The 16,317-nt window shown below is 45.7% G+C and overlaps 1 protein-coding gene and 1 long non-coding RNA gene across 10 annotated transcripts in view; one reads left to right on the top strand and one right to left on the bottom strand.

The window, feature by feature from the left end:
• RAVER2 (ribonucleoprotein, PTB binding 2) overlaps nt 1–9,457 on the bottom strand; it is a 29,659-nt gene extending 20,202 nt beyond the window's left edge. For 2 of the 9 annotated variants that reach the window (XM_058842972.1, XM_058842975.1), the window contains exon 1: nt 9,180–9,457. In XM_058842972.1, the coding sequence (XP_058698955.1) occupies nt 9,180–9,335 (156 nt within the window). In that variant the 5' untranslated portion in view covers nt 9,336–9,457. The remainder of the gene's footprint in view (nt 1–9,179) is intronic. The other 7 variants (XM_058842976.1, XM_058842973.1, XM_058842978.1 and 4 more) reach the window with 5 other exon arrangements.
• Nucleotides 8,808–12,260, top strand: LOC131581091 (uncharacterized). The gene is made up of 3 exons (XR_009278014.1): nt 8,808–8,985; nt 10,242–10,556; nt 12,046–12,260. It is a non-coding gene; the product is annotated as an uncharacterized LOC131581091 (long non-coding RNA).
• The last annotated feature ends 4,057 nt before the right edge of the window (nt 12,261–16,317 follow it).

Here is a 16,317-nt window from a genome sequence, read left to right as displayed (position 1 = left end):
AGAAAGCAGAGATGAACATTCACCACCCCAAGGGAAAACCAGGAGCAATAACCTGGATATTTACATTATTTTAGCTGGAAAAATCCCATATACAGGAGTGCAAGATGATTTCTGCAAGCAAAATAATCAACCAGCTTCTTCTGAAAGTTTAACTGCAGATGATTTGCAGCAGATGAGTGTAGTTGCCAGTTTGGAAATTCAATATATGAAGCCTAAAGGTTAATTGGGTTCTCTGTGAGGGGTATCAGGTGCACACCTTTTAGTCAAGAGAGCACCAATCTCTAGTTTCACTATTTAACAGCTGTCAAATACTGCATTAATAAAATATGGCAGCATTTCTCCAGCCACCACCCATCCTCAAATAAGGTGTGATAAAATGGGGTTTCTGATATGCAAGATATGCCCAAAATTCAAGCCAGGTAGGGGTTCTGAGTGTGGGCATCTTTCAAACAAGAATTAGGTGGCTCTTTCTCAGACATGAGAGACTGAAAAGAGATTTTCTTTACAGTTTTGGCAGCTCAGTTGTGCTGTGCCACTGAAGACTCCAAAAAGTGGTTTCTGTCCCTCTCAGAAGAAGAGGGACATGTTTGCCCTTTTGATTCCCAGTATTATTTTACAAGAGCAACACTGAAAGTTTTATATGATGATTAGGTAGCAGGAAATAGGATTTCAAACAGCTCTGAACACTCTTTTGAAAGTCATCTGTGTATCAGATGATTCCACATGATTTCCCAGTAACTGCCTGAAACTTTGAGAGGAAAAACAGCCCCTGCTGAACACCTCTTTGGGAGATGATTATGAGATCTCATATAAAAAATGATGAGAATATAAGGGATATTTACAACAAAGCCTGATTTAAGCAGAGAAATCTGGTGAAGATTTGAACACAAATTTCCACAGGTGGCTGCAAACACTGCCAGGTTTGTGCAAAGGGTTCTTCCAGGAAGGTTCTGGTTCTTGTGCTCTCGTGGGCTCTAGGCAGGGCTGAGACCTTCACCTGTGGAATTGGGGTTGTGTTGAGTTTCTGTGAAAGCATTTCTCACATAGCACCGCCGGTGAGGATTTACAAAGATAAAACACACCCTGCCAGCTCTAGGAAAATGTGTACTCCTTCAACCAAACAGCTGTAAATATCTGTGTGTAACACTGAGATTTGCTAAGCCAGGCACTTCTCTAAACTTCACCTCCAACATCTCCCAGCACTCGGATCTCCTCGGAAAGAAGGAACAGTGCTCCCATTGTGATGTTCCCAGCTCTGCTCCCCACAGCTCAGGGCAAGGACTCAGCTCTCCAGGACAGGGCCAGGAGGGAGTGTTTGCTCTGGAGGAGAAGGGGGTCAGCAGAGTCAGGTAGATCCTGTGCTGTTAACTCGTGAGGAATGTAAGCAGAGGGATGTTTCCCTGAGAACGGCAGAAACAAACAGCGCCGCTTGTTCCCATCGCCGGCCCCGCTCCGGGGAGCTCCTGCACCCCCAGCCCGGAGCAAACCCCGAGCACTGCCCTCAACTCCGAGCTGTAGTAAAGCAGGAGTAAACTCAGAGCAGTACCACACCTGAGTAGTGGCTGCCAGCCCCGTTGCCACCGCCTTGTCCACGCTCCAACAACCCGAACGCACCAGTGACAAAACTGCTCCTCCTAAAGGGCTTTTTCCTCTTTAATAAATCAATGAATCTGTTAATCTACAAAAACTGACTGAAAACTCCCACAGTAATCTTCACTACATCCTATTAAACATCCTATAAACAACAGCAATATTCACCAACACGCTGAAGGCTCAAGTGTCACACACTGGACAAAGTAGATTCTGACAATAAAAATATTAAGGAGTTCTGTCTGGTCCCTTCCAACCCAAATTATTCCAGGATTTTGTGCTCCTGGAACAGAAATACAACTAATAAAGTATAGCTAACCTACAGCCCTTTAAAGCTTTAAAAGCAGATTATCTCAGCACCAGTACAAATTAAAATTGTAACTAGGAAATAATCGGTCATATATGAAAATTAGTAGAACAAGCGAAGTCAAATATAATAGAGGGAGTTTAAGATAAATCACTCTTTAACCTTTAAAAAAGTGTATTATTTACTACTGTAAATATGGTCTTGAAATACTTCAGTTCTTGCTCTGTCTTCTCTTGGGTAGAAAAACTGGCAAACTGAGTTTTCAGCATTTATTATCAATTTGAGACTTGCACCTCTGAGACAGAAAGAATTCTTTAGAGAGGATCTTTGTGTTTAGTACCTGCATTGTTTTAAACACAAATGAGAAAGGAACTCATTCACAGGCACATTTATCAAATTAGTGAAGCTGAGTGGTTGATTTCTGATAAAAGCAGCTTTTCCTACCCTGACTCCCACAGTGCAAGGAAGAAAACATCCAAGAAGTTCTCATTACTCACCTGGAATACATAAAATATATATAATAATGTATATAAAGCCTACAGCACACCAAACCCAAGCACTGCTCTCTCTCTAGATGTAAAACTAGATTTGATATTAAATGAAATAATTGTGCTATTCTGGCAGCAGAATATTTAACAATTCTAAGGGTGCCTGGCCAGATTTCTGCAGTGAGCTTTAGGGAAGTCTCCAATATAAACACTCTCCAAGCCTGGTCTATAACTTGGCTCTCACTGAGCAGCTGAAGGCCTGAACTTCACATGAATATCCTTGAAATGTGAATCAATTAAGTTTAAAGTAGTTACTTGGCTAACCAAGAAGTTTTAAATCATCTCACAGCTGAAAAAGGCTTTGTTCCATTTGTGCAGGCAGGACAGGAAAAAGAGAACGTCTCAGAAAAAAAAAGCTTTACATTTACAAAATTGTATAATGGGGTGTTAATTTGATTCCAATTTTTGACTGCTGAATTATCTGAGTTCATGACATGACACATGGATGTCACTGCAGATATTAAATAAATAATAAGTAGTAAACAAGAGAACATTGACACAGTTTAAATAACAGGGGAAAACCCAGAGCTCTGTTGGAGAGCAAGTGCAACACTCAGCACCAACAAGAGGGTTAATAAAAATACAAAAGGACTGATGCCAAGTGCAATTTTAACCATCCTCTAATCAGAGGTAGGAGGGCCTCAAAATTTCATGAATTGCTGGATAAATGTCCCAAAGAAGAAACATTTTGGGCAGAGTGGGCTCACCACACCTCCTCCTTCCCAGTTTCCAAGTTAAAGCTCTCAGAGGAGCAGAGCTGGAGGATCAAGTGTGAGATGTGGCAGATGTTGACCTGCCCAGAACAGCGAGCACTGAGGTGTTTCCCAAAGCTCCTGCTCAGCTCATTCCCTCTTCACTTCCACAGCCCCAAACTAGGAAATCTGAAATGGATTCAAGCCTGTCACTTCAGGCCAAAAACTCCTTTTAGGGCAAACCTTTGTGTTTGGGAATTGATTCTCACTTTTGTAAGATCAGAGCTCTCAAAGATCTTTAGTGAAGTAATGTAAGAAAATGTGAAGACGGGAAAACAACAATTTCTCCATGGAATGATTTTCCTCTGATCTTCCAGAGACTTTTGGGAGTGTTGGTAAGAGGACCTTTATGGGATTGGAAATTAATTCCATCATCCTGGGTATACTGGGTAGTGTGAGAGCTGAATTAAAGAGGGAAAAGACATAGAAAGAGGTAATTTGAGAGAGCAAGAGCTCAAAGCAAAAGAAAAGTAATAAAGAAAATTTTAAAATGTCCATCTTAAAGGCATGAGAGCTGCTCCCTGTCCACAATGTGCCTTTCATGTTCAGGCAGTGTGACAGAGGAGTCATGAAAACACAAAGGCCCTTCTACTTAAAGGTCTGGCATCCAACAGCTTGGAGAGAGCACTTCCTCAAATCATCACACCTCATTAGAGGCTTTCCATCAAACAAGGAAAAATTATGGCTAATCCAGGGAGAAAGGGAAAAAAAAAATGCCACAGCCCCACCAGAAACAGCACCATGCTAAGGAGTGATTTGGCTTTTGATCAGGAACAGACAGCAGAGGAAAGAAACTGAATGGGTCCATTGGGTTCCAAAATACCAAATAATTCCTTATCCCAGGTGGACTGTACCAGGTTTGTATCAACAGCTCAGTGTTTCATTGTTGTCTGGATTCTGTCCCACCCCAGGAGAACCACGGGGTGTTAAAATAATTAACCAGCCCTACTTTGATGCATGTCCTACATTAAAGTAAAGCCTCCCCTCCACCAGGTTTATTTTGTAGAACTGTGACGTTGTGGCATTTAGGGATAATCCATCCAAAAATGGTTGGGAGAAAGCGTGTCTTCCACAGAATCTTCTATCTGCAAAGAGGAGGAAGCAAAAAGCCAACCTGGGCAGCTGATCTTGGCACAGAACACTGGAGATCTGGCTACAAATCTCAGTAATGGTGAGCAAAAAAAGATAAATAACCCCAGGTCTAATCTTCCCAGCAGCAATTCCATGGGACAGGAACTGGTATCCCATATCAGTCTGCTGATGGTGATGAGCCACTGCCCCTAGGGAAGTTTCTCAGCCATAAATAAGAAGACACAGTGAAAAAAAAAAACCAAAACAAATTGGGGAAAACTAAAATCAATTCTTCTAATCCAATGGGGTACTTAGAGAAAAACTGTAAATGGTAATTACCATTTTCCTGGTTTGGGATGTGACAACAAATCTGGTTCTTCCTGGTTCAGTGCTGTGTTCTGACTTTAGGATGAGAATCATATCGCTAACACAGGGATGTTTCAGTTGTTGCCAAGAAGAGACTCCTCTGAGGCAAGGATTTTGCAGCTCCCATGCACAGGTGCATGGAATGCCAGGAGGAGCAGAGCCAGGACAGCCAAAGGGATGCTCCACACCACAGAATGTCATGCCCACGACATAAACTGGGAGCAGTTTATCAGTCAGTGGCTGCTGAGCAACTCTACTGGGAACCACTTGTTTCTCTTGGCTTTAATTCCTTCTTAATACAATTAACATTAGTATTATATTAATTTTAGATATGCTTTATTTTGCTTCAATAATTAAACTGTTCTTAACTCCCAAGCTTTACTTGGGATTCTCTTCAGCATCAGAGCAGTGAAGAAGTGAAAAAATGGCTGTGTGGTGTTTATTTGCTGGCTGGGGTAAAACCAATGCAAACTCAAAATAAAACCTCCTGTTTAGTGAGGTACAACTTCCATTCTGCTCATCCTGAAGTTCTTGGCATCTGTTTAGCAGAAAAGGAGAGAGGAAGGTGGTATTTCCTTCCCTCCCTCTGCTCAGTTCCTCCTCCACTGGGAACAGTTTTGAGATTGTTTCAAGAACCTTCTGGCTGCAATTTTTGTTCTTACAACATCCCATGGGACCGTGTCCCTCGCTGCTGGAATGGATGATGGATCAGGGATGGTGGCTCAGGGATGGATCAGGGATGATGGATCAGGGATGGTGGATCAGGGATGGATCAGGGATGGTGGATCAGGGATGGATCAGGGATGATGGATCAGGGATGGTGGATCAGGGATGGTGGATCAGGGATGGTGGATCAGGGATGGTGGATCAGGGATGGTGGATCAGGGATGGATCAGGGATGGATCAGGGATGGTGGATCAGGGATGGTGGATCAGGGACAATGGATCAGGGATGGATCAGGGATGGTGGATCAGGGATGGTGGATCAGGGATGGTGGATCAGGGATGGTGGATCAGGGATGGTGGATCAGGGATGGTGGATCAGGGATGGTGGATCAGGGATGGTGGATCAGGGATGGTGGATCAGGGATGGTGGATCAGGGATGGTGGATCAGGGATGGTGGATCAGGGATGATGGATCAGGGATGATGGATTAGGAATGGTGGATCAGGGATGGATCAGGGACGGTGGATCAGGGATGGATCAGGGATGATGGATCAGGGATGGTGGATCAGGAATGGTGGATCAGGAATGGATCAGGGATGGTGGATCAGGAATGGTGGATCAGGGATGGTGGATCAGGGATGGTGGATCAGGGATGGTGGATCAGGGATGGTGGATCAGGGATGGATCAGGGATGGTGGATCAGGGATGATGGATCAGGGATGGTGGATCAGGGATGGTGGATCAGGGATGATGGATCAGGGATGGTGGATCAGGGATGGTGGATCAGGGACGGTGGATCAGGGATGGTGGATCAGGGATGGTGGATCAGGGACGGTGGATCAGGGATGGTGGATCAGGGATGGTGGATCAGGGACGGTGGATCAGGGAGATGCACACACAACAAGGCAATCCAAGCGATCCCTGACCCACTGCCAAGCACTGATCATGATAAAAGGAATCCATCACTGCAAGCAGGCTCACTTTTAAGTCTCTTGGCAAAGACTCCTCCTGCAAACATCAGTGTGACCACACCACCACATCAGAGGCTATTAATGCTAATGAGAACAGAATCACTAGCTGCTGTTCTTCAACAGGACTCCCACCAAGGGGACCATCTTACTGCAGAACATCCCACATCTCTGCCCTGCCCTCAGGAAGCCATAGAATGACTGCTCTAGGAGCCCAGGACACTTCCCCACTCTGGAAAGGAGAACTGGAATTGGAGCAGAGTGGATCACTGCTCCAAGCTCGTCCCAGTGAAGCTCCAGGGAGAAACAGGGAAGCCTCTCATGATGCTGCTCCAGCCTCAGTACTGAATTCTGCCTTTAAGGCACAGTCACAGCTACAGAAATCAAAGATCTGAAGATTTAGAGAGGTCAACAACAGCCTGTGGTCATTTCTAGGTCATTATCACACCACACATTTGATATTGTGCTGGAGGAATCCCATGAGGATGAATTTGGGGAACCACCTGGCAACTCTGGAGCTCAACATCGACCCACTTGCCGACTGAACAGCAAACGGAGACTGTGCCGTCACAAACAGTAAAGATGTCAACTGTTTACCGTGGATCTGCCACAAAAAAATCCTTTCTCCATGGCTGCAGTGAGAGAACTGCCTGAAGAAACACTGATCCTGAAGGTATCTATTTGTAGGTTGAGCTCTGTTTGGTTTCTGAGACTGCAAACCTGCTTCTGCTTCAGAAACCTCATGGCCAAGGGACATTTCTTCTGTGGCCTCAAGAGTAATTTATGTTTTTAATTTAGTTTAATACAGGTGGGGCTCCAGAGGTAATTGAAGATTACAAGTACAGTAATAAAGTTAATATGTAGCTACAACTGGCAGAGGAATTATATTTGTTATGTAACTTCATATTAAAAAAATGAAGTTTTTTCCTACTTTTCTGACAAAGCTGAGTATCCCCACCAATCTCTCTATCAGCAGAACAGTAATTTTTCACTTCAAAACTATTTTGGTAAATCTTGGCCTCACTCTTCACTTAACAACAAATGGCAGCAAAGCCAACACCCCAACGCTCAGAGATGAATAGTTACATTTATGAAAACCTATTCTGGGAGACTTGGCTGCATTTCAGGGATGTTCATCTCCCTCTTGACAGTGAATAAGACTGGCCAGGTCAGAAACAGTTTATCTGATTTTACTTGGCTCACCAATTACTTCAAGGAGAAAACACAAGACAAACCCATGTTTACCATGGGTATTGTTAACTGGCAAGAAGAAATGTTAAACTTCATAGTAATTTTGGAAGTATACGACAGCCAAACACACAGGTAAACTCCACATGCCTGACCACAAACATACTTCTTTCCAAAACTGCTCCAGGACAGAAACTTGCTCTCTGCAGCACAATTCTTTTGCCTTTGTTCCCACCACCAGTAGCTCATCAATATTAAAAATTAAAATAATAGTTTGTAAAGCGCATTTTAGGATCTGTACATGGTGCTCAGGGCAACATTAGAACCCAACATATAGGAGAAAAAGGCATCTAAGTGCTGCTTTTAAGCCATCAAAATAGAAAGCCAAACTTCCAGAAAACTCCGTGGCTGCCAGTCTTGACCTTAATGTTGGCATCTCCCTGTAGCACACGCTGGGTGAGCAAGCAACGCCAAACTAGAAAGCCTCCATGGAGGTAAATTCCCACATGGGAACTGATGAAAGACCTGCAGTGAGACACAACTGGAGTGTCAGAGTGCTCCTGTCCTGGCCATCCACAGCGAGCATCTGGTGACACACCAGCAAAGCCCTCTCTGTCAACACCGCCACTTCATGAAGATTAGCAGCCCTCACCAAGCTGTGAGTTTGTTATTGATCAGCTCACCAGGCTGCTATAAACAGAGGTGCCTAAAGCAGCCTAACAAAGCTGTCATCTCCAAACTTTTAACGTGCTAGAGCAGGGCCAGACACACCGAGAGGCACGGCGGACGCCAGAACAAAACAGCCAGAAGTGCAGCAGCCAGCTGGGTGCCGCGGCTCGGATTACTGAGAGAGCTCACAGAGCCTCTCCAAAATGAATAGTCCCCTTTTTGTGCCGGAGTTATGCAGAAATTGAGAGTCTGCACGTGCTGCTCTTACCCGCAGGTAGTGAAACCACCTGTGCTTTAGAGAGGGGGGAGGCAGACGAGGAGCAGAGCAGAACAAAAGCCGCAGTTTCTGTTTTGTTTTTTTCATCTTCGTGCATCAAGTTGTGTGTTTGGAGCTGGTGAAGTGACTGTGCAGCTAAATCACCTCAGCATCTGACTCACAGCACTACTCGGTTGAAGAGTTCAGCGATCATCTCCTACCAACAGCAGCAATTCGAGCAGAATTTTCCTAAACCATCGTCAGACTGCGGAAAACCGCTTTCCCTCTCAACGTCTGGCTCACCTCACAATAAAAAAAAAAAAATAATTAAAAAAAAAAAAAAAAAAAAAGGCAAGCCAGTCTGGAAGCTTTTTCGCCCACATTTCTCACGGAAAGCGGCCGTGCTGCAGTGCCCTACCTGTAGGCACACAGGTGCCGCCTCTCCGCCGGTGCTCCCGTTACCCGCTCACCCCAGACCGAGCCCCCGCCTCGCTCCCTCACGCCCCGGGCCGCGACCCCGGCGTTCCCCGGGAAGTGCTGCCCGGCCAGCCCGCCGTGGCCGCCGCTGAGGGCGCAGACGGGCGAGCCGGAACCGCTCTCCGCAGGTAACAAAGCCGCCCCCCAAGGCCGGCACCGAGCGGGGCAGCGCCGGGGGAAGGCAGCGCCCCGCGGCCGCCGAACCCCCCCGGGGGACCCGGGGCTGCCCCGCGCCTCCCTCCCCGCTGCCGGCCCCCGCCTGAGGCGCGGGCGGGAGCGCGCCACGCCGCCGGGCGGCTGCGGGCAGCGCTGGCGGCCGTACCTGGCTGCTGCTCTCGGCCGGCAGGTTCCGCAGCAGGATCTTGCGGCGGTTGCCCAGCTCTCGGCGGGTGCTCGCCAGCCGCCTCGCCACCTCCTCGGCGCTCAGCGGCGGCGGCTCCGCCGGCACCGCCGCGCCGCGCTCGGCTCCCGCCGCCATCTTGCAGCGCGCCGGGAAGCGCGGGGGGAGCGCGGCGCTGGGGCCGCGCCCGCCCTGCCCCGCCCGGGGGGAGCCTGAGGGAGCCCGGGGCCCGGCCCCTCACGGCCCCTCACCGCCCCTCACCGCAGCAGGCCCGCGGAGCCCCGCAGGGACACGGGGAAGCGGAGCAGGCTCGGGGCGGGCTCGGCGCTGCCCGTAACGGAGCTCCAGGGGGTGTGCGGGATGAACGGGAACGCAGCGGCAATTTCACAGAACGGGTCCAAGCGCCCTGCTCAGGCAGGGACATCCCAGAGCACATGGCACAGGATTGTGTCCAGACGGGTCTGGAATATCCCCAGTGAGGAGACTCCAGAGCCCTTCTGGACAATCGATCACCCGTACAGTGAAGAAGTTCTGCTTCCTGTACAGGGGGAATGGCTGAGATCAATCCCGTTCCTCTGGTGCTATTGCTGGGCCCCGGAGCAGAGCCTGGGCCCTGCTCTGCTCCTCCTGCACCCAGGGACAGCCAGGGACAGACAGGGACAACCAGGGACAGAGGGACAGCCAGGGACAGCCAGGGACAGAGGGACATCCAGGGACAGCCAGGGCTGAGGGCCCCTCTCAGCTGGGGCTCCTCTCCAGGCTGAGCAGCCCCAGCTCCCTCAGCCTCTCCTGGGCACGGAGATGCTCCAGGCCCTTCCTCAGCTCAGGAGCTCCTGTCCCTGCTGTGCTGAGGATCCAGAGCTGGACACACACTCCAGAGGTGCCTCCAGGGCTGGGCACAGGGGCCGGATCCCTCCCTGACCGGCTGGGAATGCTCTGCCCGAAGATCCCACTGGCCTCTTGTCCCCCAGGACTCTCCTGGCTTGGGGACAGCTCTTTGTCCACCAGCACCCTCAGACCCTTCTCCTCACTTCATCCCCACAGAAACGCATCTCCAGACAGATTTTTGGGAAGGATTTGAGTGCTCTGGAGAAGTGTTTGGGCTCTCTTGTGAGGGGGTTGCCCCAGGATCCATGCTGATGGAAGCCAAGGCCAGGGCATTGTCCCTCACCCCACAGGAATCATTCCCCAGATCCCCATCACTGCCACCTTCCTGGGATCCAGATCCACCTGGAGAGACTGAAATACAAAACAGCAACAAAATAAAGCAGATCCCACAGAATCCATAAGGCTGGAAAAGACCTCTGGGATCATCCTATAATCCCAAGTGAAGCCAAGAACTCCTCTGGAGATCAGCAGGTAAAATGGCCCAGAGTGGTTTTGTCCCATTTTTATTCCTCTGCAGGAATGTGGCAAACTAATTAAAATCCATGAAAATGGGGAAAACAGCACCTGGATGCTGTTCTGGTGACACGGGGGACAGGCACTGGGCTGTGACCTGCCATAAAAAGGAGTCCAGCATCACAACAGAAGGACAATATTTCACGGAATCTCTATAAAATAAATTTCCCCTTCCATGAAGTCTCTGTCCATGAAAACATTTCACTCAGTCAGCACCTACTTTAAAAAAATAAAATAGGTTGTTCTCTTGGAAAATCCATTTTTCCTCTAGCATAGTTCCTTGCAATGTCATTTACATTAAATGACAGTAAAACACAGTAAATTTAGCTCTGAATGTTGTCAGCATTGCTATAAATGAGTGAAGAATAATTGAAATATTTGTAGCCATTTTTAGACACGAGGCCAACCACAAACAACAGACAAAAGAGAATCCAGACCTGAAACATAAAGAGTCTTAAAAAGGAAATTGGAAGAACTCTTGGAGTTAAATTGGGTGTATGTAACTATTCTTATCAAGAAAATCTAACTCTGATGGATAATTCTTGACCAGGTTCAAAGTGCCACTTTAATTATCAGTTACAGATTAAAAAACTCCACCAAATAAATTATTTTAGAAATTGCTTTAGCCCAAACCAAAACAAGTAAAGAACACAAAGTATCTCGGCCTGTCATTACTTCTAAAATGAATTTTAAAACTCCAGTTATCAAAGGGATTTTTGGTTTATTATATCAAAACTGACAGCTGACAAGCTTCTGTTCAAGGGCTCCCTTTCCCTATTTTTTTCTCAAACAGGTAATGCTCCTCCTTTTTCAATATTTGCATTATTTTTAATAAATAAAATAATTGGAAATGAGAGGTGTGAAGGGTTCATCAATTATGGGATGTAAATAATTCTGGGATCATGAAAAAGGAACACTTTTCTCCTAGGAAGACTGAAAAATGTAATATCTCCTCAAAAATTATCACCAGATCAAGCTGTTACAGCAGAAATTATGGATCTGCTCAAACATCATAAAATTTAGTGATGCTAATGAAGGAATTCAAGCAGAGTAATTAATTTTACCATTAATTTTCCAGTTTGAAGGTGGACACTGCTTCACCTGGAACCAATGCTCATTAATTCTACCTACAGTGATTACCTCCTCAAAAATTGCCTTTTTCTGGTCTTTTTTTTGATGGGCTGCAGGTGTCCCTGGATCTGAGTCATTCAAATTTAAAGTCCATTGCTGAAATTATTCAGAAATGAATGGTTTGATATAAATGGCACAAACAAAATTCCTGCAGTTAATAGCACCAGAGAAACTCTAGAAAATAGGAATATATTCAAAGAATATATAAAATATCAGAGAAATATATGTTGTTTTTTCTTGGTTAGAGATAGATATTTAAAATATTGTATTTTGTAGGTCAAAGTATTCATCTTTTCCCCCCAGTGTTCATGTCCAGGTGATATCAGCCTCCCAAAATAAGAGCTGTTCCAGGAGGAAGAGGATGCTGAGCCAAGGCATGCAAGTATTTCCTTAAGGAATTTCCTCCTGTTGATTACAGTTTTCCATGAAATATTTACATGGCTACAGCTTCAGTTGTGCTGCTGCCCTGATGCTGTCACACTCATAAACCGCTTTGTAATAATTAAATTTAGTTCATTAAATTCCTTGCTAATTAAGAGTCATGTACCCAACCCCAGCAGTTGCATTTGTAGCTCTCCTAAAAAGATAATTTCCCTGTGCTTCTGCTGCTTTGAAGTCATACCAGTCACCTATATATTATAATTTTTATGGAATGAGTGTGAATTAGAATTGGAATTCCAAGCATTCTTTTGGAACTACAGGTGCAGTCTGGCATCACTGTCCAGGCTGGGCTGGCAGGAGGTGTGGAATGAAATGGGATTTAAGGTCTCTCCCAACCCCAAAACAGTCCAGGACTCTGGGATTTTCTGGGATTCCACACCCAAAAGTACAAACAAATTCTTATCTGTGAAAGCCAAGACTGAGCACATCTGCTGGATACAAGACCCACCTGATATTCCCAGGGATTTGAGGTACTGGGAATGTCTCCATGAGCTCTTTAGGTAAGCAATGGCTTAATGAGAGAGAAATTAAACAATTAAATATTTCCTGCAGGGGGGCGTGGAACCCATCAGCTGCTGCTTATTCCATTAAAATAAATAAAATAAATAAAAATAATGGATTTCCCATCACCACTTCAGGTCAACAACACAAACAATGCCATTCCCTTTTGTCCCTGCTCCAGCTGCTCCTGTTTCATTAAGACACTGAGATTTTCAATCTGAAAGATGCAAATCTCATTTTCAACACCAATAATTAGTTTGGTGATGATCACCCACATCACCTCACGACACAAACTGCATCCAAAATACACCAGAGGTGCCAAAAGGAGTTCCTTCATCCTTTTTTCCCCACAAATTCCAATACTTTTGGCATTCTCAGTGTGCCATTCCATGACATGCCCAAACTTGGGATGTTTCTTTACTCCTGCTCTTCCATCCTGGCACAAAAACTCTTTGCTAAACATCTGAAAGCGGAACCTGCTGGCTGTGAATTTGCTGCTCCCGAGTTTGGGAATGATGGATTATCTCAGGATCAGCCTGGTAGAGAGCAGCTTCTCCTTGCTTCCACTCTTTTAACTCAGGGAGAGTCCAGAGCTGTGACTTACAAAGTAACTCCTGCAAGGAAATCATGACTGGGCTCTGCTGTAAGGGGCTATTTTGAGACCTGTGGTCTCTCTCTGCAGAATTTCAAACCTTTGTTGCTCCATGCATCGTTGGCAGAGCTGTGGGGTTGTGTTTAAAGGCAGCAAAAATAAAATAAAATAAATTAAAAAAGAATAAATCTTAAAATAAACACCACAAAGCAAAGCCAAGTTCTTGAATAATAACTGAGAACAAAGGAAAGTGAGATCAAACAAACACAATTCTCAATAAATGGCCCAGATATTCAGAGCAGCACTTTGTCCTGAATTGATGTTTTAAATCACCATTCTTCCCACACAGGCTTTACTTTTCCTCATTCAGCTTCAAATTTAGTTATTAGTTATTGGCACCACGTGCATTTTGGCAATTTTAGTATTAAAAAAAAACCATCCAAATGTTCCTTGGATTCCTGGCAAAAGCAGGTCCAGCCCCACATTCCTACCAGGAGTGTTTTTATTGGCCAGCCCATGAATGTGCTGCACATGGGAATTCCAAAGAATTCAGTCTCAGATTCCCTAAAAGCACCAATTTTCTAGGAACTGGAAACTAAGAATTCACAGGGAATTACAAAATCATTTACCACCAAAAAATAGGGAAATCACAATGCATTCCATAGGGTAAATCCATACATCTCCATTACTGCTCCTTGGGTCTGGCTAATTAAAAACCTGGAGGAAATTTGCTGTGATTAACTGAGGAGTTGGGATGGGACCAGCAATTTGTTTGGAGAAGATAAACCAATCCATGATTTCTCCCTGCCAGCAGAGCCTGGAATTTCCCCCCAAACAATATTTTGTCCTTAAAAACTTGTTACATGTTGGAAAACAAAACTTGTTCAAGGTGGAAAACTGGCCTAAAGGAGGCAACACAAGAGAAATATTCCCAAAAACATGATGAGGCTTTCAAATGTTCTGCTGTGCAGTTCCAAAAGGTTTCCATAGGAACTGTCACCCAACGTGCTGTGCCTGATTTCTCCATGTTCAGAGTGAAAAAAATCCATCCCCTTCCTGGTTTTCTAGTTCCCTAAAAAATCTGGCTGAGATTTTTTTTTTGCCTTCTGGAGATTTCCTAGGTCCAGATGTAACAAAAATAAACGATTAAGGAGGCCGTTATTATTATTTTGCAGCAATTAGATCATGTTAATTACTCAACCTTTAATCCTGCATGTGATTTGCATGAATTATGCCAAGAGAATGGATATTAGGAGCAACTTCATGCAAGTGTCAGAATGTTGGAGAAGTGAAAAGGAGGATATTAAACTCTCTGACTGCATTCCCAGTTTCCTGTTGCTGGTGCCAGCCCATCTGGGGGTGTCTGCCCAATTTCATTACCTCGGTGCAATGGAAGAGTTTTAAAACTGGAAAAATCCAGCGGTGTTGGCCAAACTGGAAGTCTGGCCAAACCTGGCAGTCTGATGGTTCACCTGGATTTTAGGAAAGACCACCAGTTTTGTCAGGACCTTGCCAACACCTTCCTGCACATTTTTTTTTTTCCTGCCAAGTGGCTGTGGAAAGTGCTGACTTGGCAGTTTTGGAGGCTGTTCCCTTTCTCCATGGAGTTGTTCCAGAGGCAGATGAAGGTGGGGTGGAAGGATTCCTTCAGCCCTGTGGCCTTGGCCAGCAGATTCCCTTCCCTGCTGTCACTGCTGTTGTCCCAGGAGAGGCAATCCCAGCCACTTCACATGGTGGATTTGCCAGCTCCAAAAAACCTCCAACAAACCAGAGCAAACCAGGATTGCTCCTTCCCAGGGACAGAAACCAGCCCAGGGATCATTTTTTCCACAGGATTTAGAAAGAGGCCACTGTGAGCTGAAGAAAACCTCCAGATCCAAGACTCGTTCTGCCTCTGCCATCACATTCCCGCTGTTCCAAAGGGGTTTCAGAGATCCCATGGGATCTTCTCCCGAGGAGGAACCAGCAGTCTGAGCAAGGGCTGGCACTCACCCCAGCTCTGTCTGGCACCTCACTAACGAGGCAGGGCTTGGAGAACTTCACTCTTGGACTGCAGTGTCCAAATTCCACCGCAGCCTTGGCTCCGGGAACGCCGGCTCTTCTGGGCCAAGGTCCTTCCGTGCTCAGCTCGGAGCACAAAGCACAAAATCATCACCTCTCATCAGCCCAAGGGCTGCCAGGCAGGAATATCAAATATTCCGTGGCACTGATGCTCCTTTTTCTCATTTAGGCTCCCTGGCAAAGGGGGGTTTGTACAGCAAAACAATCCAATGGTTCCCCAGTTAACTGCTGCAGGAATTAATATTCCAAACATCGCTGACAGCCCAGAGCAGGCTCCTTTGAAAAGCCCAGCCATAGCTGGGAATCTCTTTTACAAACAACTGAAATGGGCAGCCAAGAGCTGGGAACGCTGCAAATTAATCTTGGAACTCACCAACAGCCTTTTGGATTACCTGCACTCTCTTAGATCCAGGACTTCTGCATCCTAGTTTTTTCTCCTTTTCCATATTTGCTGCCAGCTTGCTCCCATAGTTTTTCCCCTGACAAATCCACTTTCTGTCCTCTTGCCCATTTCTGGGTCACTTGACAGAATAAAGCCTTTGAGAGATCTCCCTTTGCCCAGTTATAGTCACAAGTCCTGCTGCATGTGAATGTCTCCCGAATTCCCATCCATCCTCCCTTCCCTGCCCTTGCCAAGGGCAAGGATAAAGATAATATTTCATGGCTTAAGTGGCCTTATAAAATGTTCACGGGTAAATTGTACCAGGCCTTGCAAATCACACTTTTTAGCCAGGCAATAGCGTAAATAAATGAAAAAAAAAAATCTTAATGCATTTTCAATCAATATATTCTGCTCATAAAAATGCTTCTCCATGGTTCCTTGGATATAGGAAAATCCATACACTTGGCAAACCTCAAACACCCCAAGCATCGAGTCAGTTTAACATTCATGAACACAAACTAAAGGCAATGCTCATTTTCACTTTAAAAAAACATTTTTTGTTGTTGGGAGAATGAAGGAAAACCTAGAGAAAATTAAAACTATGTTGGGAA

This window comes from Poecile atricapillus, chromosome 7 (assembly GCF_030490865.1).
Source record: "Poecile atricapillus isolate bPoeAtr1 chromosome 7, bPoeAtr1.hap1, whole genome shotgun sequence".
Classification (NCBI taxonomy): domain Eukaryota; kingdom Metazoa; phylum Chordata; class Aves; order Passeriformes; family Paridae; genus Poecile; species Poecile atricapillus.
Note: the sequence above shows the minus strand (reverse complement) of the source record. Positions and strands in the feature narration are given on the sequence as shown.